This window comes from Colius striatus, chromosome 2 (genome assembly GCF_028858725.1).
Source record: "Colius striatus isolate bColStr4 chromosome 2, bColStr4.1.hap1, whole genome shotgun sequence".
Taxonomy (NCBI): domain Eukaryota; kingdom Metazoa; phylum Chordata; class Aves; order Coliiformes; family Coliidae; genus Colius; species Colius striatus.
In genome coordinates, this window is record NC_084760.1 from 110,230,226 (window position 1) to 110,256,999 (window position 26,774).

The window sequence follows — 26,774 nt, forward strand, 5'->3', positions numbered from 1 at the left end:
GGGACCCATCAATTTTGCCAAGTCCAAATGTGTCCTCTGTCCCAGCTCTTGGCATCAGGAGCAAAGAGGTTGCCTAGCCCTGGCAACGCACAAGCCCTGGCCCCTTACAGTCCCTGTTAGTAGAGGGGCTGGACAAGCACAGAGGGAGGGCTGCAGGTTTGGATTAGGATGACCCAGTCCCAGTCCTAGCCAGTGTCTCTCAGTGGTCCCTCCTGGCTGTGGTTGGTGTTGGGTCATTGCTTTTCACTGGTGGTAATGGTCTGGGAGATCTTCCTGGCTGTCTCTGAGCTGATCCTCCCAAGGCAAGCAGGCAATGCCACCCTCTCTCTCTGCCTGAGCTAGTCAAGGGGGATAATCTCAGCTCATATGAGCTTTCCCCAGGGGGTCTGGCAGGGCTCCTGTAGCCCAGCCAGCTGTGGATAGAGGCTTTGAGGGCCAGCCCAGCACCCTGGGGGACACGGCTGCTGCCACGTGATGCTCGGTGGCTCTGCCAGCCTGCTGTACACATAGCCAGCCTCTTCCCCCAGCCAGCAGCCCTGCACTGGGCTGCAGCTCTCCCAAAAAAGAAGGCTGAGGCAGCTCCTGCTGCTCCTGTCTGTCACGGCCAGTTGTTCCCTGTGCTGGCTTAGAGACCTGGGATGTGCTGCCTCAGGGCAGTCTCCGCTGCCATCCCTCAGCTCTCAGCTGCTGCTGCCAGGCAGGGCCATGGTCAGCTCTGGAAGCACCCGTGGCCTGGAACAGCTACTCGCTGCCTGGGTAACTGTGCTGGGAGAGCCAGGGTCTGGGCTAGGAGAGCAGGAATGGTACCAGCTCAGCGGTGCCGAGCCCTCGGCAGGCACCTCATGCCCAAGGAGGCCCAGGCTGTTCTTCGCCAAGGTAGCTGCTGCTGCCAGCCAGCCAGAGCACACAGCCAAAGCTGCGAGCCTGCAGTTTGACCCCCAGGAGAGTCCCCCCTCCCCTGCACAGACGTGGCCCGTGGGTCCCCGCATGCAGCCTGGGCCCTACCCCACCTCCCCCCATGGGTGACCCACAACCTCACGGCCTTGTCAATTGTGTCTCTCTCCTCTCTGTGCACTAGGCTTAAATGCCTCCCGAGACTCCCTCTTTCCCCTCCACCGCAATCACCTGGATGTTTGTGTTGTACCTTCCGACTTTTCCTCCACACCATCCCTCCTTCCTCGGCAAGAGCTCGGCGCCAGGCCCCCAGCCCTCCCTGGGCACCGCGACGCCTGCACAGCAGCGCCTGGCCCCGGGGCCCAGCAAGAGCAGGAAGAAATCTGCAAGGAGGAGCTGCCTGCTCCCCAGCCCAGGCCCAGGCCAGGGTGACGGGCCACCGTCCCCTCACGTGCCTCCCACCCCCAGCCTGCTCCTTACACGTCCCTGGGGGACCAGGCCTGCGAGGGATTGGCTTCGCTGCAGCCGTGTACCGGCTCCGTCGTCATTAGACATCCTCAGCCCTCCTAGCTCGTTCCTCCCATCTCTGCAGGGGCCAGTGATGGAGGCACGAAGATACGGGGGGGGCTTGTTTTGGGACAGAGAGGCCTGGCCTTGAGAGGGCTGTGGTGTGCCTGGTTGCTTCCTTCCCTGTAGGCTTAGCTGCAGTTAAGGCCCTGTAGCAAACCTGCGCTGGCCACTGCTGAGCTGGGGTCTCCCCATCTTCCTTCCCATCCTCCTCCCCACTGAGTTCTGCAACCCAGGGGCAGCAGGGGGGGCTCTCAGAGTGTAGGGCAGCCCATAGCTACTGTACAGCCAAGATGAGGTGAGGGGGTGACAGCCCAGGGCGATGCATGGGACAGGGATGTGCCAGGACCAGCATGTTGCCACCTCCTGACCTGATGCCATAGCAGACTTCTTCACCTGCTGGCATTAGGAAGTGAATCAGGTCTCTGTTGCTCCAGAGTCACCAGGTGTGGCTGCTGGGAGAGGGAGAGGTAAGGGTGAAAGTGTTTGTTTGCTGTTCCTAAAAGGCAGAGGGAAGGGTAGGAAGAAAGCTGAGCTTTTCTGCAATGGGCCCTAAGCTGTTAGATATGGCTGAGATGGGGAATGAGCTGGTTTGGAGAAGAGGGGTTGGGAGAAAATGGAAGTGCAAAGAAGGATGTGAGGAAAGGAAGAGCTGAGGCTCGAGATGCTTAGAGCATGTGAGGCAGAGGAGGTGGCTGGAGGGAGGTTTCCACAGGAGGAGAAAGGGATTGGTGGCTCATGGAGGAGGGTGACTCTTGAACAGAGGACCTGGTTTGCCAAATGTGGTCCCTGAGGCTGGGTGAGAAGTCTGTAACCCTGTTGCTGCTGGGAAGACAGTGCTGACCCTTGGTTTGAGGGGGGCTGCTCAGTGCCCCTGATGAGGCTGCAGACCTGCACAGAGCCTGGTGCTGTTGGTCACTCCTGGGAAAGGGGACATCTCCCAGGACCAGACCCACCTGCCCTGAGCCTCACTCCCTTGGGTGCCCACCCTCATTCCCCCTCCTCTAGGAAGTGAACATCCCAGGTCTTCCTGCCTGGGAAGAAAGCAGGGGAGGCTGCAGCCAGCAGGATAGAGCCCAGAGGCCAGCGCAGGACCCTTCCCCCCCCCTCCTCCTTTCCCCCTTATTTATTTATCTAGATAGTTTCTTTCACGCTAGTCATCTGGCAGGTTGTGATACTAAATGTGCTCGTGTCTGTCTGGGCCTGGCTTTCCTGCGCTGGTGCAGAGGCCTTGGGGCACGTGGCTGCTGCTCCCCTGGGAGCTTGTGCTTGGTGAAAGGATGTTTGTCCTCAGGCCTGTGGGATTTGGAGCCCGGGGCTGAGTGCTCTAGGGCTGTGCCTTCCCTGCCTGCCTCTGCCAGTGCTGGAGAGCAGCCAGTCCCCAGTGCAGGGTGCGTTCAGGCCTCGGTGCCAGCTGCCCCTGCGCTGCTTTTATTTGCCACATCCTGGACCTGGTGCTGTAACAACCGTACCTGTGATTAAAGGCAGACAGACAGACCCGAACCGCTGCCCTGTGCTTCTTTCCATGCTCTGCAGGCCAGTGCTGCTCAGGTGGCCTGGGGTGGAGGGTGCAACTGCTGCTGGAGCGGGTGTTGGGGGTGCTTTTGGTGTCTGTGTGCGTGCAGGGGGCACCTCTCCCAGGCTGAGCATCTGAGGTGAGACACCCAACTCCTCCTTGCCCCTCCCTAACCTCCAACCCGGGGTTGCTCCTGACTTCAGCTCTGTAGCCACGTGCTTCCACCACCCAGAGAAATACCCTGTTGTGTCCCCCAGTGCTGAGCCCTAAAGTGCTGCCTAATCCTGCCCAGAGCTTCTCCCTGCAAGCAGGCAGGGTGGGAGTGTGCGGTGGGGGAGCAGCTCAGTAGCAGAGCTGCTGCTTTTCCTTTGAGTGTGCTCATCCTGGTGGGTGCAATGGGGTGGGGGCTCTGCAGTAAACCAAGCCCCATGAATGTTCTGGGTTAAAAATAACCCTGCAGAAAAGGGAGTGGGGAGAGGAGGGGAGGCTATTTTTAACCCAGCGTGCAGCAGCATTTGGTTCTGGTGTTGCTCTGCAGTTAGCTTGCATCGCTGCAGTTGGGGAAAACGTGGCTCCAGCCCTGACCCCAGAGCATACTTCCTGCCCCTCATACCCTGACCCTGCTTCCCTGCCTCAGCTCTGTTCCCTTCTCCACCCCTGGCTTGTGTGCCCTGGCAGAAGGAACAGTGCCCAGCATGGCAGTACCCTGTGGGGAAGGTGGTGAGCCGGTACAAGTCTGGTGGGGAGACAAAAGACACCCCACCTCCACCCCTGTCATTGCTAGGGCCACATGCTCCTCCAAAACTTGCCCAGGATGCCTGGTGCAGGCACTGAATTGCTTACCTTGCTATTATCTTTGGTACTCTCTGCATTCCTGGTGAGGCCCTTGCAGCAACAGCACATGGCTCCTAGTTTGGAAACCCTTCACCCTGATGAGAAAGTGAAGAGGCTCAATGCTTATCCCAGAAGGGATGAGGTGAATACTAGGAGAGGAAGGGTTTTGCTGGTAGAAAAGCTCCTGGTCAGCTGTTGATGAGGGGTCTAGGGCTGCATCAGGTTTGGGTAACTGGAGCAGGGAAGTCTTGGACAAACCTTCCCTATGGCCATAACCCATAAGGGTCAGCACAAGGGGGTGACTGGCCTAAGGCAGAGACCCTGCAGAGCTGCAGGAGTGGTCCTGAGGTGCTTGCTGCTGCCAGCCACGGCCATAGGGCATTTTGGCCATTAGGAGAGGAACAAAGAGGCTCCCACACTTACTCATAAGGAGCAAAGAGCTGTGACAGTCACCTGATCTCCCTTTCCTCTGCCCTGGTGCACCAGCAGCCATTGGGATCAGGAGCAGGGAAGGACCGCTGTCACCGGGCCATCGGAACAATAGTAGCTGCACATCAGCAGTGGTGCCACAGCCCTGTGTAACAGATGTGTCTGGCCCCAGGGGAAGGGCTTCTTGGTGTTACAGTGCAAGAGGTGGTGTGGGGCTCAACACTGGAGATCAGCTCAAGTCTGATAAGGGCTGAGAGCACCTTTATGAGTACTGGGGGACTTTTTTGGGGGCATGTGGGAAGAAACAGGCTAGGGAACAAGACTGAGGGCTGGTTTTGGTCTTTGGAAAAAGTTGGCAGCTGTAAAGAAACCCCTACAAAGTGCCACCCTGGGGCAGCTAAAGGGGCTGGATACAGGTAAAGCTGTGGGGCTGAGGAGAGTGGTGCCCGCTTGGCAGCGTGGGGTTGGTGCAGCCAAAGGACTGCACCTCAGATGGAGCTGCCTGAATTGCTCTGCAGGCTCAAAGCTCATCTTCTTGGGGGTGTTAGGGGGAGGATGAAGGCTGTGTGTGGATGTGGGCTGGTTTTATCTGACATGAGGGAGCCTGCAGGCCCAGCACCTGCAGCAAGATGAATGCTGGGTGGACAGGAGGAAGAGCAATGGTGTGGTGAGGAAGGGCAAGGGGGGAGGGTAGTCTCCAGCCAGCAGCAAATGAGGAATGAATCCTTGAAATGAACGTCCTGGCCTGACAAAAGTTACCCCCACGCTTGGGGCTGCCAGCAGCACTTGGTGCTTGGCCGTTGGGACCTCCGTGGTAGCTGCTGCCTGAGCGGTTGCAGGTGGTGCCATGTTCCAGAGGGGCTGGGAGGTTGCCACTTGTGCAAGTCACCAGCCTGGCTGGGTGTTGGGCTTGCAGAGGGCAGGAGAATCTGTCTGGATGAACCAGGCCATGGTGGTGGGAGTCCCTGACTCCACCTGGAGAGGATCCAGGGTGAGGGGGAGCCATACAGTGAGCAATACGCCCACTCTGGGCTGGAGCTAAATTTTCAGTGCAAGCAGGCAGGAGGGTGTTTGGGGCCAAGCCCAGTTTCTGGCCACCTGTCTGCAGCATGCCAGTGCCTGAGCAGTGCCACTCAGCCATCACCCTGGCTTGTGTCTCTCTGTCCAGGATGGCAGTGGCACCCTCCAGCGCAGCAGCTCCCTGGGGAAAATCCGGGAGGTCATACGGAGGAGCAGTGAGATGTTGGTGAAGAAACTGCAGGGCAATGGTCCCCTGGAGCCCAGGAACACCAAGTAGGTACCAGGGCTGTGAGGGCCAGGCTGGGTGGGGGGTGGATGGGGGTCATGCCACCTCAGGGGTTGGGCTCTGACCAGGCACAGCCCCATCACACCTGCTCTCCTTTGCTTTCTTGTAGCATGAAACGAGCTGCATCATTAAATTACCTGCACAAGTCTAGTGATGCTTCCTTTGAGGTAAGTACTGGGTGGCTGCTACTGGGGGCACAGCGGGTCACACAGGGCACCTGGGACCCCATCACCTGTGTTAGTCCATGCAGATGTGCTCTGCTGCTGTGAGGGGGTGAAGCTATGCTGCCTTCTCAAGGGGTGGTCTGGGCTGCTGCCCCTCTTGGCCATGCAGCCCATAGCTCCAAAAGTGAAGGTGTAACCACCTTCTTGCCCTGCTGAGCTCAGCAAACACTCCAGCCATGGAACAGCAGCAGTGAGGGCAGAGGGGACATGTACTGTGGGGCACATCATGGGGTTGGTAAGGGCACAGGGAGGGGACAGCTTGCAAGGCAGTGGGTACAGGAGCATGAGCTGGCAGCTCGAGGGCAGGGATTGCAGGTCCTGGGCCTCACAGGCACTGTATTTTGCAGGGCACCCAAGGTCTGCGCGCAGAGAGCAGAGGCCTGAGCGCCAGCAGCATGGACCTGTCGTCCCACAGCTCCCTGCTCTCCTCCAACTGAGCGGCGCCCAGGTGCCTCCCCCCGCCTCCAGCCTCTCCGCTCGGCTCGGCTGGGCCGCACCACGGCTTCGCGCTGCACGGGGCAGCCGCGGCACCCCCTTCACTTCAACCGCTCTCAGCTCCCCAGCGCCGCCTCTCCTCGCCACCGCCCGCGTCCCTCCGAGCCACGGGCCCCGGCAGCCCCTTAGCTAGTTGGGGAACGGCAGCCCGCACGCACGCTACCGCCCCGCACGGCCCGCGCCGGCAGCGCGCTCGGCACGCAGCGCACACGCGGAGCGGGCACCGGCCGGGCAGCGGCACGGCCCCGGGGCGGGGGGTGGGCAGGGCTTGTCCCAGCCGTGGCGAGCGGGGCGCGGGGGGCCATGGCTGTACTTTATTTTATTAAATAAAACCGACCTTAGGAGCGGCCGCGGCTCCGCCACGTTGCGGGGGGCTCGGAGGCGCTGCGGGGGTACCGGGGCGCCAGGCGCAGGCGCGGAGCCGTGGGCGTCGGGCACGGGGCGGGCTGGTGACGGCAGCCGTGACATCACGGCGGGGATGGGATGGGGATGGCGATGGGGGGGGGTGACGGGGGCGGCCCCGCCCGGAGCAGCGCCGGGTTCCGGGAGCGCGGCGGGGCGGGAGGGGGAAGGGACGGGGCGGGGGGCGGCCATGGCGCGCATCACGCTGGAGGACCTGGACGGGCTGGGCGAGGAGGCCGAGGGGGGCGGCGAGGATGAAGAGGAGGAGGAGGAGGAGCGGGGCCGGTTGTTCGCTCATTGGGAGGCCGTCGCCGGCACGCACCGAGTGAGCCTGCCGCAAGGTGAGCGCCGGGGCCGGCCCGGGGGCGCGGGGGGAGGCCCCTCGGGGCCGGCGGCACCGGCGGAGCGGTGCTGCAGCCCGGGCGAGCCGTGCCTCTTCTGTGCTTTGCCTTTGCAGACATGGCGGGCCCGATCCTGCAGATGACCCGGCACAGCCAGGCTCCGCAGCCCGTGCCGTACGTTACCCTCTCGCAGCAGGAGAAGGTGAGGCCCCGCTCCTCTCCTCCACGCAGCCGGAGCTCCTCTCCTCGTCCGCTGCCTGCCTTGTGGCGAGCCCGGGCGAGTGCTGCCGCCAGCTCCGGCGGCTGGAAGAGCATCTCCCGTGCGGAGGCCGGGGCAGCCTCTGCACACCGACGTCGCAGAGCTTTCTGCAGCCGCCACGGCAGCCCCGGGTTGGTGCAGCGTTCTGCCACCGATGCATCTGCTCCGATGTGGAGTAACGGCACAGCCTTTGCTCTAAAATTGGACCAGCCGTGCTGCTTTCTCTCGTCTCTCGCCTTCCAGCTGCCTCCTTTACCAGCCTCTCCTCTGCTGGGCTGGGCACGTTCAAGAGAGGGAATTTTCAGTTCAGAGCCTGCTCCCTGCCTTGCTCCAAACACCTCATGGCATAGCTCAAAGTCCTGCTGGGTTTGTGTTTGTGCCAGTGACGTGGCTCCTGGTTGAGCCGAAGATGGCAGCTGGCACATGATGAGGATGCTTTTGCAGGGAACAGAGGGCCCGTGGCCCTGGCCACCAGACCTGAGCATGTTGTTGTTGGTCACAACTGCCAATCCAAACATGGTAGCTGCTGCCTTGCTGTTCTTGCTGGTGGAGTTGCACACCTCCTCTCAGCTCTTGCACAAAACAGTGCTGCTGATCTTTGAGCAATGACTGCAAAGAAGTGCTTGTCTGACTGGTTTCTGTGTCTCTGTGGGCTTGGCTGGGCTTGCTACCAAGAAGACATCAGTCAATTGTCCTCTATATGAGGAGAGCTTAACCAGTTTCTTCTGGGCTGAGGTCCAGCACTCCTGCCTGTGTGAACCACGTCTGAGCATGTGGGTTATACAACTCTGAGCCGGGGCTTCACCACACTCCTTCTTCCTCTCTTCTTCTGCATCCCAGGGACTTTGTCTGGACCCTTCTCTACCTGTGCTGGTCTTGGGCAGGAGTAGGGCCCCAAAAAGATCTTTTGTTGCTATTGGCATCCCCTCCATGCCTTTGCCTCTGGGGCTGGGTGAGGAGATAGGAGACACTTCCTGACATTAGTGCTGAGGGGACCCTGGAGCCGGAGCTCTGAAGGACAAGTTTCCCAGGCCTGGGCAGGTCAGTAATATTTGGGCGCTCCTCCTGAGCTGTCAGTGCAACAAGCCCTCACCCTCTTGGAGACAAGTTAATTATCATGCCACCTACAGAGCCTTGCTGTGTCAGCACTCACTCGTATTCCCTACCTCACATCGCAGGGGCCTTTTGCCGCTGCATCTGTGTGGAGCAGCTTCACTCTTTCTCTCAGCCAAGTCTCCTCTTCTAGAGTGGTGGTGCTTAATATAAGGCTCAGACTGTGGAAGGAGCAAGCGCTATCTATGCCTTGATGAGCTGATAGGTTTATTTGCAAGTGAGAGTTGCAAATAGTCTAGAGGGACTGGTGGTTTCCTTGCTTGGAAAACACTTCTTGCTCTGCTCTGCTCCGTGAGAGAGCAGCAGGCATGGCCTCATCCAGAGGGCAAATGCTGGCTGGCCTGCAGAGTTCTGGTGCAGTCTTCCTCCTGGCACCCCACTGATGTACAGCAGCAGCAAGCCCACGTGCCTCCCTCCTTTCTGCCTTTTGGGTCGACCTTCTGAGCAGAGACCTGATTTGGGTGGAGGTACAGGGAGGCTGCGCTCAGTGTTGAGGCTGGTCCCAACTTCCTGCCTCGCTCCCTGCCAGCACAGCTGTGGAGTGCAGGAGTTTGGACCAGTGCCCTGGGCTCTGTGCAACGAGGTTGTCTCATGGCTGCTTTAATCTGGCTGAAGAACAAGCTGAGAGCAGGAAGATAAGTGCTGGCTACAACTTTGCAGCCCCTCTTTTGCGGTACCTGTGGTTATAACTGTGCCATGAGCTGAACTCTGAGCGGATCCAGATGCATTTTCCCCACTCCCCCCTGCCTTCCTTCTGTGTTGGGGTTCTCCAGAACACTGGGCATGTGGGCTGGAAAGAGCCATTCTGAGCCAACCCACAGAGCTGTCCTCTCTACACCAGCTGAGTTCTTGTCTCTTCTTCCTCCTTTCGCTTCTTGTTACGGGAGAAGGATCCAAGAAGAGTTTTGTCCCAACCTTCACAGCCCTTCTGGGTGCTGGAGCTCTTCTGCCAGGCTTTTCCCTCCTGCTGGGCAGGAGGCTTTTTGTTTGTTATCCTCTGTGCACGAAGCGCTCCAGGGAAAAGGCACCGCACCCGAGAATGACATCAACCCTCCTGGAGGCCTTTGGGTGCCTGGAATCAGGAACATCCTTGTGAGTAGGCAGGACAGCGACTGGAGAGGAGCAGAAAGTCCCGTGTCCCCTGCTGAGGATGTGCTGTATTCCTTGTGCATGCCAAGAGCCTCCAAGCCTCCCCGTGGCCTCTCCCCTTGTCTGTGCTTTCCCTCTCGCTGCCTTTTGCCCGGTGCTGTTGCGTGTCCTTGTCTGAGGTGTGTGTAGTGCCAGGTCTCCTTTGCCTTCTCCGGCCTCCCCCGCTAATCACTGCCTGGCAGGGGCATCCTATTTAGGCAGGCTCCTGTCTCCCCGCTTCCCACCCGCCAGTATTGGTTTTGCCACCAAGTGCTGCGGTGTTGCCAGCGTGTCTGACTCTGACCCGGCTTGTCTGTGGCCTGTTGCAGTGCGAGGGAGCGGCCTACGAGGAGCGGCAGTACCCAGCTGGGAAGTGGGCCTGTGTCACCAAGGGGGAGCCCATGTATGAGCAGAGCATCTCCATGAGCTTCATGAAGCTCATGCGCTACATCTGCAAGGAGAACTCTGTAGGTGTGTGCAGGCAGGGGCTGGAGGGGGCTGGCAGGCTGCACACAGGAAGGGCCCTGCCGCTGTTCGCCCAGAGCGGGGAGGAGGGCAGCCCACCCTCATCCAGACATCTCACTCTGCCCGACGCCTTCCTGCCTCCTTCCAGGTTGCTACCTGGGCATGACAGTCCCAGTGCTCAACGAAATCCACCTGACCGAGGAGGGGACCGAGCTGGAGAGGGAAGTCGTCACCGCCTATTACCTCCCGGGAGAGTTCCAGCAAAACCCCCCGGTTCCTGCGGACCCCGACATCCACATCACCGAGAGGGCACCGCTCCGGGTTATAACCAGGTGACCCCAGCCGCAGAGGTTGTTTGCCCGGCTCAGCAGAGCTCCCTGCGTGGCTGCTGGGCTTCCTGGGGCAGGGGGATGGGAGCCTTGGCTCCGTTGCTTACCTCGCTCCCCTTTGCTGCAGGGTTTTCTACGGGATGACCACCGAGGAGACGATCCTGCGAGAGATCAGCCTCTTCTGGGAGCTCTTGGGCTCCACAGACACTGTGCTCCGGAGAACCTACGTGGTGGCTGCTTACCAAAACCCCAGCGTCCCTCAGCGCCGCAACGAGATCTGGTTCATCTGCCGAGCAGAGTGAGGCCCCTCTGCCAGCTCAAGCTGTCCCGTGACTGGACCTGGTCTAGATGGCAGTTCTGACCCAAAGGAGACAAATGCACACCCTCACGCACCGGCCCCCCACAGAACGGCAGCCCAGGAGACTGCGGGGTGGCTTTGCAGCTCTGCTCTCGGGAGGGTCTGCGCTTCACCTGCGGCCGGAGCCGGCGCTGGCGCTGGGGAGAGCCTCTGGAGCGGGCTCCTGGAGGGGAGCACGGGGTAGGGGCCCGTGCAAGGCAGTAACTGGGCATGTGCAATGTGTTAGGCTGGCCTGGGCTTCTCTCAGCTCCGAGCTGGGGGTCGCAGAGCAGTGCCAAGGCGTGCTAGTGGGACTGGCGGGTGGCAGTCATGAGCCGATGGTGCCTGGGAGGCGAGTGACTGTGTAGGAGGTGTGAGGCTCTGGCTGGGCGCTGCCCTGCTCCCGGTGAGAAGGGCTGCCTGTCCCAAACAGAGCCACTGAACGCTGCTGCAGGGACAGCGGGGTGCGAAGGGCGAAAGGGCTTCGCCACAAGCGGGATGTGGATCCTGAACGTTGCCCACTGGGGTGGCTCTGGGAGCTGTCGGGTGCATCCCTGGTTGTCCCTCACCATCCCTCAGCCAGGACTGGGGCACTGGCAGCCACCCTCCATCAGCTGCGGGTGCTGCTTTGGGGAGCTGCTGCACAGTGGGCAGGACGGGACGTGACGGGGGCAGCAGCAGCACCGCCGTGCGTTGTGTTGTGCATTGATCAGTTGAGTTTCACATCCACCGACATCCTCACGCTTTCCAGGGAGAAGCTGGCAGTGCCAACAGTAAATAAACCCAGCTCAGACCACTGCAGCTGCAGGTCACTGGTGGTGGGGATGGGGGGGCTGGCGCGGGAAGAGCCTCGCTCTCTTCCCTCCTCAAGATGCTTCAGGCTGCAAAGCTGGGGCTAATTAGAGGGGCTGTAACATTTGCCTGGATACAGCCAGGCCCAGTCTCTGGTTTGCTGCCCATGTGGCTGCTGCAAACAGCTGTGGCCATGCTCCCCTGCAGGTAAGGTGGTTTTCTGTTGGATGAAGTCTGCTCTGGCCTCATGTTTTCCCCCTGTGCAGAAAGTTGGCTCCCCTTACTGTACTTTGCACAGGCACCTGATCTTAAGGGCTGAGAATTCAAATGCGACTGCATGTCATGCTGGTTGGAACTGGTGTGATTTGCAGGAATGTGCTTAACTGGCTCGGTGTAGAGCGAGTTCTGGCTGCTTCTGACTCAGTTGCCAAGGAGTTTCCTCCTGCTGTTACTGGGGGTGTGCTGTGTGCCTTGCCCCCTGATGCTGCTGCTTAAACTCTGGCTCCAGCCCTTTGACCCTACAGCGCAGGTGAAGCAGGAGGAAGGCCAAGGCCAGCTCCATGGTCTTGCTGCCCTCACAGTTCAGGTGTCTTCTGCCATCCCATTCTCCAGTCAGATGTTGCTCACTGCCCTGTCCAGACTGGCTTGCCCTCTGGCAGTGAGGGAGACTGTCTGCCCAGCCTGTGGCTGTGAAGAGAGCAGGGCCATGCACATTACAGCCTCCTCTTGGGTAAGCAAGGTATCTTCAGGTGGAGTCAAGGACAGCAAGAGCAGACAGTGGTTTCCTGGGTATCTTGTGGTGCAATGTTTGTCCCTGGGGCACTGCAGGCAGGTAGGGCTGGGAGGCTGTGGTGACAACCTGCTGCTCCCAGGGCTGATGCACAAGTGCTGCTCACATAAGAGCAGTGATTCTTGGATCAGCAAGCAGTGCTGCTGCTTGATGTGAGCCTGGGATCAGGCGGCTCGGCGTCAGTGGGGGAGCAAAGTCAGCCAGCACGTCACGTGTGAGACAAAGACACTTTCCTTGTGTGCCCTGAGCTTTGCAGGTGGAAGTAAAAGTCGCTTTCCAGAGCTTGCTGTATAACCTATTGCTTCCTCTGTGGTTGCTGGTGAAGCCGCACAGCCACGTGCCCTGCCGGGGCATCCCCGTGGTCTCCCAGGCCGTGGTGGAGTGGTAGCTGTAGGGGCTTCTGGTGCAGCTCCGGGTGCCGCCTCTGATCCTGTGCCACAGGCTTTGCCCAGTCAGTGCTTTCAGCACCCTCTGTAACAGAGATCCGGCAGCGCTCTCGGGGATGCTGCGAGGTGTCTGATGGCGAGCCTTCCACACAAGCATCAAAAAGCAGACAGCATTTTGGAGGCTCAACAAACCAGCTGGAAAGTTCAGAGCCGGAGCTGCCGGAGCCGGCGGTGCAGGGCTGCCCGGGAGGCGTTCAGACGGGCTCCGTCCAGCCTGTGCCGTGCGGCTGCCCGGGCCACCTGCGCTGCTCTGACCGCACCGTGGCTGCCGTGCGGGAGCAAAAACAACGCGTGCCCAGACCCTGCCCGCAGCCAGGCGCACAGCTCCTAGCTCCCAGCCGCCCTGCGCTTTCACAGGGGCTCGGCGGCACCGACGGGACCGCTTCTGCCGTCGGGGTCACAAACCGCCCGTCTGGGAGGGTCCCCTTGGCAGGAGGGAACATCCTCCGGGGTCCCCCCCGGCCAGCCCACCCCGGGGCTGCGGAGGCTCGGCTACCCGCGGCGTCTCGGCTATCCACCGTCCTGCTCCGCGGGGGACGGTGCCGGCGAGGCCTCCGCTCCGAGCGCGGCGGCGGGGGGCGTCGGCGGGGGTCTGCCCGCGGGGCCCCGCGCCCCCCGGGCCCCGCCCGGTTTCCGGCGGCCGCCCCTCCCCCGGAAGCCCCTCCCGGCGGCGGCGGCGGCAGGCGGGGCGGCGGCGGCATGGCCAGCGGCCGGGGCGCGCAGTAGCCGGCGCGGCGCGGCGCGGGGCGGAGGATGGCGGCGGTGCGGGCGCTCCTGCTGCTGGGTGAGTGAGCGCAGCCCGGGCCTGGGGCCGCGGCCTCCGTCGCCCCGGAGGATGCGGGGTCCGGTGCTCGCCCGTTGGCGGCGGGGCTTCGCGCCCCCTGCCCCCCCACCCCCGAGCGAGGCCGCGCCGGGGCCGGCGGCGGGGCGGGAGCGGACGGGCTCCGCGGCCCCCGGGGGAGGGGGTGATGCCGGTGGTGGGGGCGGTGGGGCCGCGTCCCGGGCCCGGCGGTCCGGACCCCGCGAGTCGCCGTGAGCCCCGTCGGTGATGCGGCCCGGGACGGGCTGGCACGGCCCGCGGGGCTCCGTCGCTTCGCCCGCGGAGGGCGGGCGGCCGCGCCCCCGCCCCGCCGGGCCCCGCCGCGCCTCGGCCCGCTGCCCTTGCCCGGCGTGCGCCGGCTCGCCCTGCCCGCCCGCTCCGCCGGGCAGCGTCGTGCTTCAGTGAGCCGGGATGCAAATGCGCCCGGCGTGGCCGGCTGGGAGACGGCGGACGGGCCGGGGAGGTGTGTCCCGGAGCTCCCCCCTCCCCCGTACCCTGGGCTCCGACCCGGCTCCCAACCTCTTCGGGCCCCGTGGTGAGGGCTGACACCGGGAAGGCTGTCTGTGTGCAGCAGTGGGTGGTTTTCCTATGAAACCTGAGCGGATCAAAACTTGGAGAAGAACAAAAAAAAGAAGCCGCGGTGGGCTCCCACCCGTAGCAGCTGCCCCCTGACCATGAGGGGGATTTGTCCCTCACCGAGTGCATCCGGAGGAGCCATCCCTTCCCCGTGCCACCCTCCCTGCCTGCTCCCAGCTCTGCCATCCCCGCTGGTGGCACAGAGGTTTGGGGCAGGCAGCTGATGTTCCTGGCTGCTGCTTTTTACAGCGGTGAACTCCAGACGCAAGGCCCAAACCCACCTCCCCTTGCTCTACTCCACGGTATTTCTCCCCCCTGGCCTTCTAGCACCATTTTCCTCGCCTGAGGAGCCCGAGGTTTTGTCTGCAGCCTGGTTTCCAGCCTGGCTTTGAAGGATCTTGCGTTTGCCGTATGCCTCAGTGCCTTGTGTCTTACCCCCTTCGGCTGGGAGCCCTGCAGACAGGGTCGTCTGTGTCACCTTGTGGTCTTTTCCGTGGCACCGTGCACCGTTGCGTGGTTGGCTTTGCAGTTTCCCCTGCAAAAGCAAGAGCAAATCTTAAGTCTGGCACCTGGGGAGGATTTTGCCTCTGAGGGAGAGGTATTTATAGCACTGCTGCTCTTCACATATCTGGAGCTGTGGCTGAGGCCTGCTGCCAGGCTTCCCATAAAGTCCAATTTACAGCTGATAAGCAGGAAAAGTGGCACTTATTTAGCCGATTAGCCCTGGGATTGCCAATTGCCTTGGCAGCCTATCTGGAAGGCTGTTTCTGGAGCAGAAGTGCTTGCTTCGCTTCGCGTGGGCTCTGCTTCAGAGCCACAGGGCCTGCTGCAGCGTTCCCCTACCTGCCCCCGGCAGCCGGGATGCACGGGCCTGCCCGGGAGGGCTGCCCAACGCCTTCCCTCCTGGCACCTTCCCCTCTTCAACTGCTGGAGCTTCTGTGCTGCTCCAAGCACGTACTCTCCTCCTCATTCCTCTTGCTCGGGAGGAACGTGCCGCCGTCCGGCTTGCAGACACCGTGAATCATCTCGGACGCCAACAGTGTGGCCCAAACGCAGGGTCCGATGTCTGGGTTCCCCAGACCAGCGGGAGGTGTTGCAGGTTGCAGGGCAGTGCCTCCCTCAGCCTGCTGTGTGGGATGCTGTTGGGAGAGAGGGGCTGGGGAAAGCCCTGGGAAGCGTGCAGATGTCTGCCGTGGCTCCCGCGGGTCCTTTCTGTGATCCTCCTCTGCCACGTATGTGTTCCAGGAGCGCTCGGTGCTCGGGCTGCTGGTCCCTCTTCCTCCATTTCCGTTGCTGAGCGAAGCTGTGATCTTTCTGGCAGTGACACTGCAGCGTGCCAGATGTGTGCTGGCTTCTGCTGGAACATGTGGTTGAAATGCTAGCGGAGGAAGTATTTGCTGAGTCAACTTTTCTTTAAAGCTAAAAAAAAAACCCCAAAACCCACCCCAAAAGGTCTGTTTTGTTCTGGAAGTGCTTCCATGTCCTGCCTTGAGCTCTGTGCTTCTGCACAGCAGTACTTTTCTTGTGCTGGCTTAGCAAGCCTGTCCCTAAAGGAGGAAAATCTCTGAAAACAGGAATGGCCAGATAAGATCTGAGGATTTGTGTTGGGTTTAAAGGGTCCCAAATAAATTCTCCAGTAGCACATCTTGGGTGGCTTTCACTCTTTGAGCCGAAGCTGCCTCCTGTTTTCCAGAGGCTCCCAGTCCTCTGCAGCCAGACCAAGTACCACGGTCGTTGATCTGAGTGAGCATCCCTTCAGCAGACAAAAAGCTGTGCTGCTCAGTACTTCTCTGGGCTGTTTTGGGGCAAAGTGGAGACAAACCAATCCCATTCTTTTCTCATAGAGCATGTTGATCCCCCCGTGGGACTTGTCTGTGCTCAGGCAGGCTGTAACTCCATGTCAGGAGCTTCAAAGTCACAGTCACTCTGTGGTCCTGGCTGTAGGTGATTCTTTGTCTGCACAGTGGGTTCTGGATCAGTGAGAGCTGGCAGCAGCCAGAGGGTTGTCATGTTCTGCATCCTTTAAAGACGTCCTCTGATCTCTTAATCGATCTGGAGTGAGATCCTCTTCTAAAGGCAGCTGGGGAGATGTTTAAGCTGCAGCAAACACTTGTGTTTATTTGCATGCTGGGTGCTGAATGGGAGCGTGTTCCCTCCCAGTCCCCTCTTGTTTGAGAGGTGAGCAGATGGCACTGCGCGTCTGTGTGTTGCTCAGGTGGACAGGTCTCACTTTGTTTGACCAGTGGTTGTTACATCCAAACAGATAAGCATATGTGTCCTAGGAGAGCAAGCTGTGCTTTCTCCAAAGGCCACAGAGCCCAAGGGGAGTGGAGGGCAGAAGGTAGGAAAGTGAGTGGGAAGAGAAGAACCTGGCTTTGGGGCAGCAGGCAAGAATGCAAGGGCCAGTCTGGCTGTAAGCAACAAGGCACTTAAAAAAGATCTGAGGGCTGTGAGGCCTGGTTACAGGTATTTACTAGGGGAATTTTACACTAATATTTTTCTTCCCTTCATTGCAATTCATCTGCTATTTGAGCTGGAAAGATCAAAGCTGTCTTCCAGCAAGCACACGTGGACTTAAGTAAATAGCTGGACCTACACCTCTCTTCTGTGAATAAACACTCTTTCCTCTCTGAACATTTTCAAGCGTAGCTCTCAGGCCTGGAATGCAAAATATTTCACATTAGCTGTGGGTGTTTCCACTGCTTTCGATATTTGGGAACATGGAACAAGTGCTTATTTAGCAGCAGACAGACTGGGGTACAAACCTGCTCTTTGTGAAAGCAGTTGCTGCTGCGGTGTGTGCAGGGAAATTCCCCTGAGCTAGGAGATCGTGCGATTGTTTGTCCAGACCCCAAGGAAACAGATCTCGTTCTCCTAACGTGAGTGGTGGTCTCCTGGGCTGGAACACGTGGCTCTTCAGAGGCCTGGAGGGCAGTGAGGCTGGCGAAGATGCTCGGCAGATGCTCAGGAACATCCTCTCTGATGAGGGTGGAAGATGCATGTTTCACACTTGGTAATGTTCTTGATTCTTGGGTCTCCTCGTGCATTTCAATATGGCAAAGGTGCCAGGCTGGGCAGCGTGTTTCCATGTCCTGCTCCTTCCCTGGAGGGTGCTGGAAGGTGGCATCGAAGAGCTGCTCGTAAATGCCTTTGGTCTGTTAGAAAAGCAGATGTTATGTTGTGCAGTGGGGTTAAAGGGCAGTGCTGTGTGCCACCTTACGTGGAAGAAACAATCCCACTGCTGGGCATGGAAGGATTTCTTCTCTGAGAGAGACTTGAGAGGGAGCAGACAGGGATGGTCCAGGTTTTCAGGCTTTTCATGTGGCTGCCTGCTGGAGCAGGAGCTGTTCCCCAGGCTTTGCTGTGGTTGGGAGGCGCTGCATGTGGTTCATGTCTTTATTCCTGATGTCTGTGTGAGCTTTCAGCAGTTTGGACACATTGTGCATCTCTTGCCTTTTTGGGGGATTGTTCAGAGGAATGGGTGTGAGGTGGGGGACCCTGGGGTCTTTCAGAAGCTGTTTGCTCTAATGCCAAAACTATTGAACTGTAGCATAAGAAAGTGAGCCCAGGGCATTTTAATCCCGAGGGATGTGGCATAGACAGGGTCTTGTGCTTTCACCTCCTCCATCCTACCCAACCCTGTCCACATCTGCTGTTGGTTGTGTTGATGAGCTCTCAGCTCTTAGGTTGTCTCTCCTCTTCCTCACCTGTTGCTGGAGCATCAGTTGCAGGGGCAGTGCACCCTGCATTGCTGTCCGGTGCTGTGTGGGGGAGCAGTGTCCTGTCACCTCTCAAGTCACATAATGACAGCAAACCCACCTTGCTTTCTCCAAAGTGGTAGTGGGAGCTGTTGCTGTTTGGTTTAGACCAGACAGCTAGTGTCCCTAAACAAAAAACCACCCAGACCAGACTGAAGTGTCATCGTGAGGGAGACCATCTCCTGTTTCACTGCCTTCTGAGCATACCACTGCGCAGACAGTGCGAAGGAGGAGAGCTTTGTGAGGCACGTCTTTAAACAGATGTTGGTTGGTTTGGGAACTAGACCCAGAGCACAACAGAAGCTTTGCAGGATGCTCACAAGTGTTTACAGTCTTAAGGAGTGAAGCACTGGAAGAAATAGTTGTCTGGGGGTTTCTTCTGGATATTATTCTCCGTGGGAGATGGGTGCTGGCTGGTTGTAGTAAAGCTCTTGTGTGCTCTTGAGGTTGGAGGCACATTAAGCACGTTGAGCAGCTGCAGCTTTCTGGGTCCAGGCTGTGTGTGTGTGAGTCTGGGTGCTGTTTGAATTCAGGTTGAACCGAGTTCTGTCCAAAGGTTTGTCCCACGTTTCCTCTTGCCTCTGCCTGCTTTGGCACGTTTCAGCACGGTGAGGATGAACCTATGCCACCCCTGTGTCAAGGCAGGGGACTCCATTTCAGGTCATTCTGGGGAAATACTTGGCAGCAAATGCTGTTCTCCTGTGTTTACCTGTGTCTCCTTTTAATCTGTGCAGCCCCTGCTGGGTAGCTGTGGAAGATCTTAAAGCGAAACACAAGTGGTCTTTGTTTGAAAGCATCAATTTGTGTTGGCAGCCAGGTCTGCAGCGCATGTGCTTTTCATTGACTGCTGCTCCAGCTCCCTTCCTCACTCTTGCCAGCTTTTTTTTTTTCCCTTCTTCTTTAAATTTAATACAAAAAATGTTTTTCCTGAGCTCAAAAAGCTGAGCTGTACAGTACTTCTAGTCTTAATTTAAGCCTTGCCCTTTTCCAGGGAAGCAATCTCTGTGCGCAGGACAGATTGCTTTCCTCTCCTCCGAGAGGTAACTAATGAGTGCTGTCTGATCAGCAAAGAGGACTTCAGAGTGGTTTGCAAGCTTCTGAAAGCCTGGTCTGTATGCCTGGGATGAGGAGTTTCGGTGTGCCAGCCCAGCTGGGACTCCTCTCGAGCCTGCTTGTCTTAGAGCACTTTGGGGAAGCTGGTAGGTAGGTGCTTTTGTTGATACTCTTTGCAGACTATCGCTGCCTGGGGCTGCTCCTTTGATTTGATCGGCTTTCAAAAACCTGTCCTCTGTTATTTGGGGATTTTTTTGAAGTTGTTCTGCAAGGACTTCTCCTGAAAACACATTGTAATCCTTTAAAATGTCAGGCGACATCCAGGCGAGGCCCTGGTCGCCACTTAAATCCTTCCTGTTGATAATGAACAGATGGATGCTGAGGTGTCCGTGTGCCCCAGAGGGCAGAAATTAAAACTATCCAGATCCCAAATTCAGCCTGGGATTTTCCAGCGTGGAATGTTGCAGTTCTCCTGAGCTCCCTGTCCCCTTCCACAGCAAACCGTGTGTCTGCACAGGAGGGCATGGCTGTGTTTAACCTGTCATTGCTCGTGTGGGATGGAGCTTACCAGTGGGATTCCAATGGCCTGTCTTCTCCTTGTCTAATTAAGCTCTTGTTTGTGTGGGGCAGGCAGGAAGCTTGGCGTTTGTGGAAGGGGGTGTGCACAGGGCACCTGAGTGTGTGTGAGTTGAATCTGCCGCTGTCAGATGGTTCTGGACCCCTGCGAGGTTGGGGTGTCTTTGGGTTGGTGTTTGTATTGTGCAGGATGATGAATGGGTAACGCAGACAGGAGCAGCAGACTCCTGTCTGCAGAGTGGGTGACACATTTGATTTCGAGTGCATGAACCCTCCCGCTCTGGAAATGGAGATGTTGCTGACTGGGAGAAAGCAATGACACACGCAGGGCTGCTGCCCGTGCTGGGAGCTGGTGCAGGAAGGGACTGGGCTTTAAATGGGTGAGTATTAGAAGTCTACCTGTATTTTAGCCCTCAGTGACATACCTGGGTTGTATGACAAGGATGACCTGGATGGTGTGTCATTCCTGGATGACAAGAACTCTCCTTGCGCTCAGACCTCAGTGCTAACGACAGATATTTGTTTCCAGGGGTAGCTCTGAGGCAGCAGACTTTATACCTTTTCCTCTCCTGCGAGGCTTTTGTGAGATGAGGTTTGTCCCAGCATCAGGATTTTATGCCTGGGTGCAGCTTGGGCCACCCTGAAAAGCAGCCAAGGCAACACCCTGCTGCTGTTGATGCAGACGTGCCTGCGGGTTGGCTCCGTCCTGTCACTCTAAGCTGGAAGGCTCTGTCCCTGAGCCATGGCACAGGGAAGCCAAGCGCTGCTCTGGCTGCAGAGGAGAGACTTAAGTGCCTGTGAGCAGCTCTGTTTAGGACTGTCCTTGCTATCCAACATGTTGCTGGCACAGGATAGGCACAATGTTGCTCAAGCCCAACTATAAACGTTCTCCTCATCGTGGTTGCTCATTGGCCTCTTTGGGAGCACAAAGGAAGCCTTTGATTCCAAAACATATGGTGACTCTCCAAGTGGTTAAAGGCAGGACAAGCTGTGGCTTGCAAGGGCCTTTATTGCTCTCCACACAGAGTGCTTTGGTGTCTGTCCGGGCTCTGCTGGGGAGGCTCATGGCTTGTGTGGCACATAGCTGCACTGTGGTGCTGGCTCTGCTGAGATTGCTGGCAGTGCCTGGCTCAATGAGAAGCTTTCATGGGAGGAAAGGTTATGGTTTTTGTCTTTCACAGCAAAGACAAGATCAGAGAAGGTAAAACCAGACAGTCTTGAAAGGTGCCACACAGGGCACTGCATCCAGCTCTCCTGAATCATTCATGGGGGAGCATAGATGGGTCTGTGCTGCTGAGGACAAGTTGTTCAGTTGCCTCTGCAACTGCCCTGGAGAGGGGCCAACAGCTGAAGAATTGTGCAAATCACTGAATGGTAGGAGTTGGAAAGGACCTTTAGAGATCATCCAGTCCAACCCCCTGCTAAAGCAGGTTCACCTAGGTCAGGTCACACAGGAACGCGTCCAGGTGGCTCTTGAAAATCTCCAGAGAAGGAGACTCCACACCCTCTCTGGGCAGCCTGTCATCCTGGACCAAAGAAAACAGAGGTTTCTATGAGTCACCTGGCCACCTTCTTTGTTTCTATCTTTCCATATTGCCTGCTGTGAACACTGGGAGCCTGGGAACCGTCTGAGAACACCCGGTAAGTGCTGTAGGAGTGACCGGTTCTTGGGCTGAGCCTCCTTCTGTACCAGTGTGATGGCTGGATTGTCTTGAGATGACTCTGTCCTCCATCCAGGTTTGAACAGATGTTTATCCACCATATTCCAAGCAAAAGCCAAGCCACAAAGGCAACATGAGTGATTTTCCTCAGCTTCTGGTGGCTCTCCCTGCATGCTCCGTGTGCTTGGAGCCCCCAGACACATAGAGGAGTTACTTGCTGGGGCCTTTCCTGGCACAGCAGCGTTGACTCTTCTGCCTGCCTCAGTCTCACTGCCTTGTTGCTATGGCCCAGGTGCAGCTGTTCCTTTTCTAGTTGAGCCTCCTGTCTCCCCTTTTCCTGGTTCCCTCTTCTGTATCCAGGCAGCCCCCCACCCCCATGACATGCCACGTGTCCCCTTCTCAGGCATCTCTCTGATTGCCTGGCTGTGAGCACTGTTGTCTGGCCAGGTTATGGCTGTGGCTTCCTCATCCCATCTTGAAATTGCTCTTGTCTCCTTGAACCAGGCCCCCAGCTCACAACAGGTGGTGAGAAATCAGAGCAGACCCGCGGCAGGGCTGCCCAGATGTTCAGGTGGTTTTCAGAAACCAGATACTTCTTTTATAAGAATTCTTCCACTCAGCTCAGGGAAAGTCTCAGAACTCCGTGGCCTGAAGCAGAAACTATTAATATGAATTGTTAACATGTTGGCAAAGAAATAAGTACCCAGGAAACAAGAGTGTTATGCTTGGTGTCCTTCAGTGTCACCGTCTTCCTGTGGCCTCGCTGGGATGTGGCCTTGCCTCTCACTGGCTGGAGATGCCTTCCCACGTGGTTCCCATCCAGACAAAGACATGCCACAGGTTTGATAGAGCAATCCCTTTTACCTGGGTTGGCGAGCAGCCAGGCACCTGCAGGAGCTCTCAGCACACCTTCTTACTCTCCAGGACTTTGCTGTTGGGTATCTGTTGCCACTGTTTGTGTGCTTTCTTGGCCTTGGGTTGCTTAGGATGTCATGGTGCTCTTCCCAACTGGTGGGAATTAGTGGCTGTCCAGTAAGAATTATTTGTTCTCTAGATACACTGAGGGTCAGCTGTCCTGCTGCTGAGGAGCAAAGCACTTGTGTTTTTGTTTCAAGGAGACGTGGTTAGTATGAGTCTCTGCGAGTCCGTTATGCAAGAGTTTCTTGATTTGTCACTGGGGCTTTGCAGCAGATCTATCTGTGGTGAGCATTCTCCCTAGTTATTGATTTGTAAAAGTATTCCAGAAAGTGCCCTGCTTGCAGATTCTTCCCACTGAGTGCCTCCTCTCCATTTTTAGCTGCGAGGTAATGTAGCAGCGGCTCACAGAGAAGGTCCTTTTAATTAATATTGCACGAGCAGGGGAAATATTAGCTTCTCTGTCTACTTTCCTATTTTTGTGGCTTTTAATATAGATTCAAAAATGGCTCTAATGAAAATAAACAAAGAACAGTTCCTTTCTGTGCCCTCTTTGCTTTCAGAGGTGATACTGCAAGCCCAGCCTCCCTGGTGAGGTGATGTTTCCTCAGGAGGTGCGTGCTGTAACTGGAGAGCAGTGCTGCCCTGCACAGCTGGGAATGGTGATTGTAAAATGAGGCTGCTCTTCAGTTTCCCAGCAGCCAGAAGGGAGCTGGGTGAAATCTGCAGACCTGTAGGGGTATAGCTGGAGATAGATATGGGGAGCTGCGGGTGATGCTCTGTAGCCAGGAGGAAGTCAGAGGCACGCGGACTGAAAATGAATGTGGGATGCACAGCAGGAGGTGTTAACCAGTGTCCCTGAAGTGCTCTTGAGGGGTGACACGGGAATATGAACCCAGTGAGAGGCCCTGGGCAACCAGTCCGTCCTCTGCAAGCTTCAGATGCAGGAAAAGTCAAAACCCAAGAGCAGAGCCTGTATAAATAAGAAAGTCAGCAGTGCAGCTCAGTGGAACGAGGCCTGTTTCAGATGTCTCCTCAGTGGGTTTTGGCAGCTCCACTTGTCTCTGGCACTGCTGGGTACATGGGGCAGTTTTTAGCTGGCAGCACCATAGTGGCTGTGAGGAAAAGCTGACGTCTGCTGACGGGAGCTCCTTCCCTTCTTAGGGGAGGGGAGAAAACAGGTCAAACCTGCAGTGAAGTGAGTGGTGAGGCAGGATACTCCAGAGACTCAGTCACCTCAAGCTAGACACAGGGCACACACAGCCTTGCTCTGTGGGGAGCACAGCGGCAGGATTGCCCCTGACGGGGTGCTGTGTGTGGCATTCCCTGGCCCCTGTGCACATCCCCTTTTTTTCTCGGCCCAACTGAATCTCTGCAGCAGTTGCCACAGCACGGGTGTCATTTTCAAGACTATGGCACTGGGCAAACCATTTCTCCCACAAGCTAAAAGCTGTCTGCAGGGCTTGGCCAGCTGGCTCTTCCTGGCTTTGTGGCAAATCCATCTGAGTCTCTGTAGGCAGATAACTAAGGGAAACTTAGCTGGAAATACACCACCATGACCTGGAGAGAGATTTAAAATATTTATCCCAGAGCAGGGCTTGGGAGATGAATAAGCTGCCTGTCTGCTTCCTTGCACGCCAAGGCTCAGGAGCGCAGCTGTCCCTTTGTCCCCAGATCTCAGAGCGTGCCTCAGGCCTGGAGGGTTACTTGTGGGTGGGCTTTAAAGTCCCTGGAGGTTGTGTAAACATATAGCTGTCCGCAAAATGGACAGGGGGACGCCAAGGGTACTTGCATGGATGTAGATGGAGTTCTTGTCTGCACCCTTTGTCCTCTCCCCTCCCTCGTCCCCAGCTGCTCTCTCTGCTCTGCTGCTCTCAGGGTGTTTGTGGAGCTTGCTGGCGAGCTTGGGGTCTGCTGAGTGAGGTTGTAACCCTCCTGCCTGGCCCCCTCAGAAAGCAAGATCTGCAAGATGTCCTGACTGAGCACATCCAAGGGTCAGCCTGGGTTTGGGTGGGACTGGGGAGGTTTTCCCCCTCCTGATGGGTTTGGTGGCAGCGTGCAGAGAAACAGCTCCTGGAAGACTTGTGCCCTCGTGGCTAAGAAGGTCAATGGCATCCTGGGATATATTAAGAAAAGTGTGGGCAGCGGGTCAAGGGAGGTTCTGCTCCCCCTCTACTCTGCCCTGGTGAGGCCTCATCTGGAGTCCTGTGTCCAGTTCTGGGCTCCTCAGCTCAAGATGGACAGAGAACTGCTGGAGAGAGGCCAGTGCAGGGCCACCAAGATGATCAGGGGACTGGAGCATCTCTCTGAGGAAAAGCTGTGAAACCTGGGGCTGTTTAGCCTGGAGAAGAGAAGGCCAAGGAGAGACCTCATCACTGCTTTTATAGATACCTAAAGGGTGGATGTTGAGATGACAGGGGCAGTCTTTGTTCTCTAGTGCCCAGTGACAGGACAACGGGCAACAGGCACAAGCTGGAACATGGGAAGTTCCACTTAAACACAAGGAGAAACTCCCTTGGTGCTGAGGTGAGGGAGCCCTGGCACAGGCTGCCCAGGGAGGGTGTGGAGGCTCCTGCTCTGGAGGTTTCTAAACCCGCCTGGACACGTTCCTGTGTGACCTGGTGGAGGAGAACCTGCTTTGGCAGGGAATTGGGCTGGATGATCACTGTAGGTCCCTTCCAACCCCTGCCAACCTGGGATGCTGTGAGAAGGAAGACTTGCTGGCAGGAGGATACTGGGCCCAGCGCAACCTCGGCCCTAGCACTGACCCGTGGCCTCGCTACATGGCGAGGAGCAAGCTCTGAGCAGCAGCTTTGCCTCCTCTGACAGTGTGTTGACGAAGCGTCTGCCTTTGCTTGGAGGCCTCATGTGTGTGCTGCTTCTCTGCACGTTGCTTCCCTTGCCCTGGCCTCCCCCCGCCCCCTTTTTTTTGTGTGTCCGTGCAGCCTGAGTTTCCATTCCCCGGGCTGGCTGGGGCTCCTGCTCACTGAAGGGAAGCGCCAGGCAGCTTAATGGAGCTTGTTCTGGTTTTTTTTCCCCCCATTATCTTCTGGAACAGTGTTTAAGCTGGAACAGGAAAAACATGAAGCCCTAGCCAGGCCAATGCTGATGTGGAGGAATTCCTCCTGGCTGGGTTTGGGGATGGCCACAGCAATGCCAGCGTTCAGCCCTCAGCCTGAGTGCGGGGGTCTAAGGGTGTAGTGGCAAGTGCTTGTCTGATACCTGGAGGTGCTGGCCCCAGCTACCACAAGGGGATGAGTTCTGAACCACATGGACTTTGTGAATGAAGCAACAAAACCTTGTTGCTGCAGGGTCTCACCTCCAGTCTTGGGACAAGGAGCACTGAGCCTTCATCCAGCTCTGCTGCAGCTCTTCCCCACTGGCAGGATCTCCCTGGGGCTGTTCACCACCACCTAGGCTCTCCTCTCTCACCAGAGGGGTTTTGCTTGATAAAGACCTTCACATTGTCACACGCTCCTTGCTTAGACTGTGGGAGAAGCATCATCCCTTGAGGCCACTGCATAGGGAACACAACAGCTCATCCTGACTCCACTTGCTACCTCTCTAACATGTTTCCTTCCGTGGGAGAAAGGTGCAGTACCTTTGGTGTGGCAGGCAGGGAGCTCGGCCTGCAGCTCAGCTGTGTTTCCAGCCTGCCACAGGCTGCCAGCAGCACATGTCAGCCGTAAATCAGTGTTTTTGAGGAAGCCAGGGAAGGGCTCAAGGGCTCTGAGCAAGCCTGGGAGAGTCAATTGGCAGGACTGGTGGGTGCAGTGAGCCTGTTGCTGGTGCTGAGTCACCCTCGAAGCATTTGTGTTTCCCACTGGCACTTGGCAATGCAGCTGGCGATGGCTGCTCGGGAGCCTTTGGCCAGTGCACTGTTAAAGATGGTTTAATTGAGCTGCTGGGATTCCCAGCTCCTGTGCTGGGTTTATGGCCTTCCTGGCTCACACAGTCCTCTGCCTCTGTTTTCTTGCCACCAAGATACTGTCCTGGCTTTCCTGGAGGTCCCACTGCTGCTCAGCAGGCAGACACAGACCCCCTTGCCTGACCGTTCTTCTCTGCGAGCCAGAGGCTGAGCAGTGCACACAGCTGCCAGCGTGTGCCTGTGCCCTGAGTGTCTGGGCAGGAGAAGCTGTGGTCTGGCAGCTAACTCTGCCCTATCCCCTACCTAGCTGCACTTTAGCACTCATGGCTTGGGCTGGTTCTCTGGGATGACGGCTCAGGAGGGTTACCTGGGCTTCTCTTGCCTCAGTGGCCCAGCAGAATGGTTTCCTTACCCTGGGACCAACTGTGTGTCCTCCAGAGATGCCCATGCCTCCTCTTGCAGAGGATGCCAGGAGTGTGGGTGCAGCCCTGTTGCAGGTCGTGGCTCAGAGTGCTGTCAGCGTGCTCTCAGGACAAATGAGGGGCTTCCAGTGGGACCAAGGCCAGTTGTTCTGAGGTAACAGCCTCAGTTGGTGCAAGGAGCCAAGAAGCTTGGTTAGCTACCACTGAGACTTTTGTGGCTTGCTCCAGCCTTCCTCTGTTTGAACAAGGTGCTGAGATGGTAGCAGAGATTTGGGGGTAAGGACACAGCTAGCACTTCAGCCCAGATCCATCCTTCAAACCCTCAAGACCAGTCAGGATAGCCTGACCATCCTGGAACATGCCAGCAGCTCTTGGGAGTCAGCACCTGCAGACCCAGGCTTACTGTCCTCATACTGAGTGTTTTTCTCTGCTCTTTTCTCCTATGGCACATGTATGAG

General features: G+C 57.6%; 3 protein-coding genes and 1 long non-coding RNA gene across 10 annotated transcripts in view; 3 read left to right on the forward strand and 1 right to left on the reverse strand.

Annotated features, from left to right (window-relative positions):
• KLC4 (kinesin light chain 4) overlaps positions 1–6,498 on the forward strand; it is a 26,056-nt gene extending 19,558 nt beyond the window's left edge. For 3 of the 5 annotated variants that reach the window (XM_061989076.1, XM_061989075.1, XM_061989077.1), the window contains 3 exons: positions 5,409–5,533; positions 5,656–5,713; positions 6,118–6,498. In XM_061989076.1, coding sequence (XP_061845060.1) covers positions 5,409–5,533; positions 5,656–5,713; positions 6,118–6,207 — 273 coding nt within the window. In that variant the 3' untranslated portion in view covers positions 6,208–6,498. Of the gene's footprint in view, positions 1–1,078; positions 2,965–5,408; positions 5,534–5,655; positions 5,714–6,117 lie in introns of those variants that run through there. The other 2 variants (XM_061989078.1, XM_061989079.1) reach the window with 1 other exon arrangement.
• Positions 1–14,640, reverse strand: part of LOC133624798 (uncharacterized) — a 15,921-nt gene extending 1,281 nt beyond the window's left edge. The window contains exons 1-2 of the long non-coding RNA XR_009818109.1: positions 14,499–14,640; positions 3,821–3,906 (exon numbers count right to left, since the gene is read on the reverse strand). This is a non-coding gene — a long non-coding RNA (uncharacterized LOC133624798). The remainder of the gene's footprint in view (positions 1–3,820; positions 3,907–14,498) is intronic.
• LOC104557221 (heme-binding protein 1-like) lies at positions 6,858–12,549 on the forward strand. Of its 2 annotated transcripts, XM_061989083.1 has the most exons (5): positions 6,858–7,008; positions 7,125–7,210; positions 9,838–9,979; positions 10,122–10,305; positions 10,430–12,547. In XM_061989083.1, exons 1-5 carry the CDS (start codon positions 6,858–6,860, stop codon positions 10,602–10,604), a joined length of 738 nt encoding a protein of 245 aa, XP_061845067.1. In that variant the 3' UTR covers positions 10,605–12,547. The 2 variants fall into 2 exon arrangements, with proteins under 2 accessions (XP_061845067.1, XP_061845066.1); XM_061989082.1 differs by lacking the exons at positions 6,858–7,008; positions 7,125–7,210 and adding an exon at positions 7,221–9,472 and having other exon boundaries at positions 10,430–12,549.
• The window catches only part of PTK7 (protein tyrosine kinase 7 (inactive)), a 36,979-nt gene continuing 23,570 nt past the window's right edge, over positions 13,366–26,774 (forward strand). The window contains exon 1 of one of the 2 annotated variants that reach the window (XM_061989074.1): positions 13,366–13,451. In XM_061989074.1, coding sequence (XP_061845058.1) covers positions 13,421–13,451 — 31 coding nt within the window. In that variant the 5' untranslated portion in view covers positions 13,366–13,420. Of the gene's footprint in view, positions 13,452–16,849; positions 17,077–26,774 lie in introns of those variants that run through there. The other variant, XM_061989073.1, reaches the window with a different exon arrangement.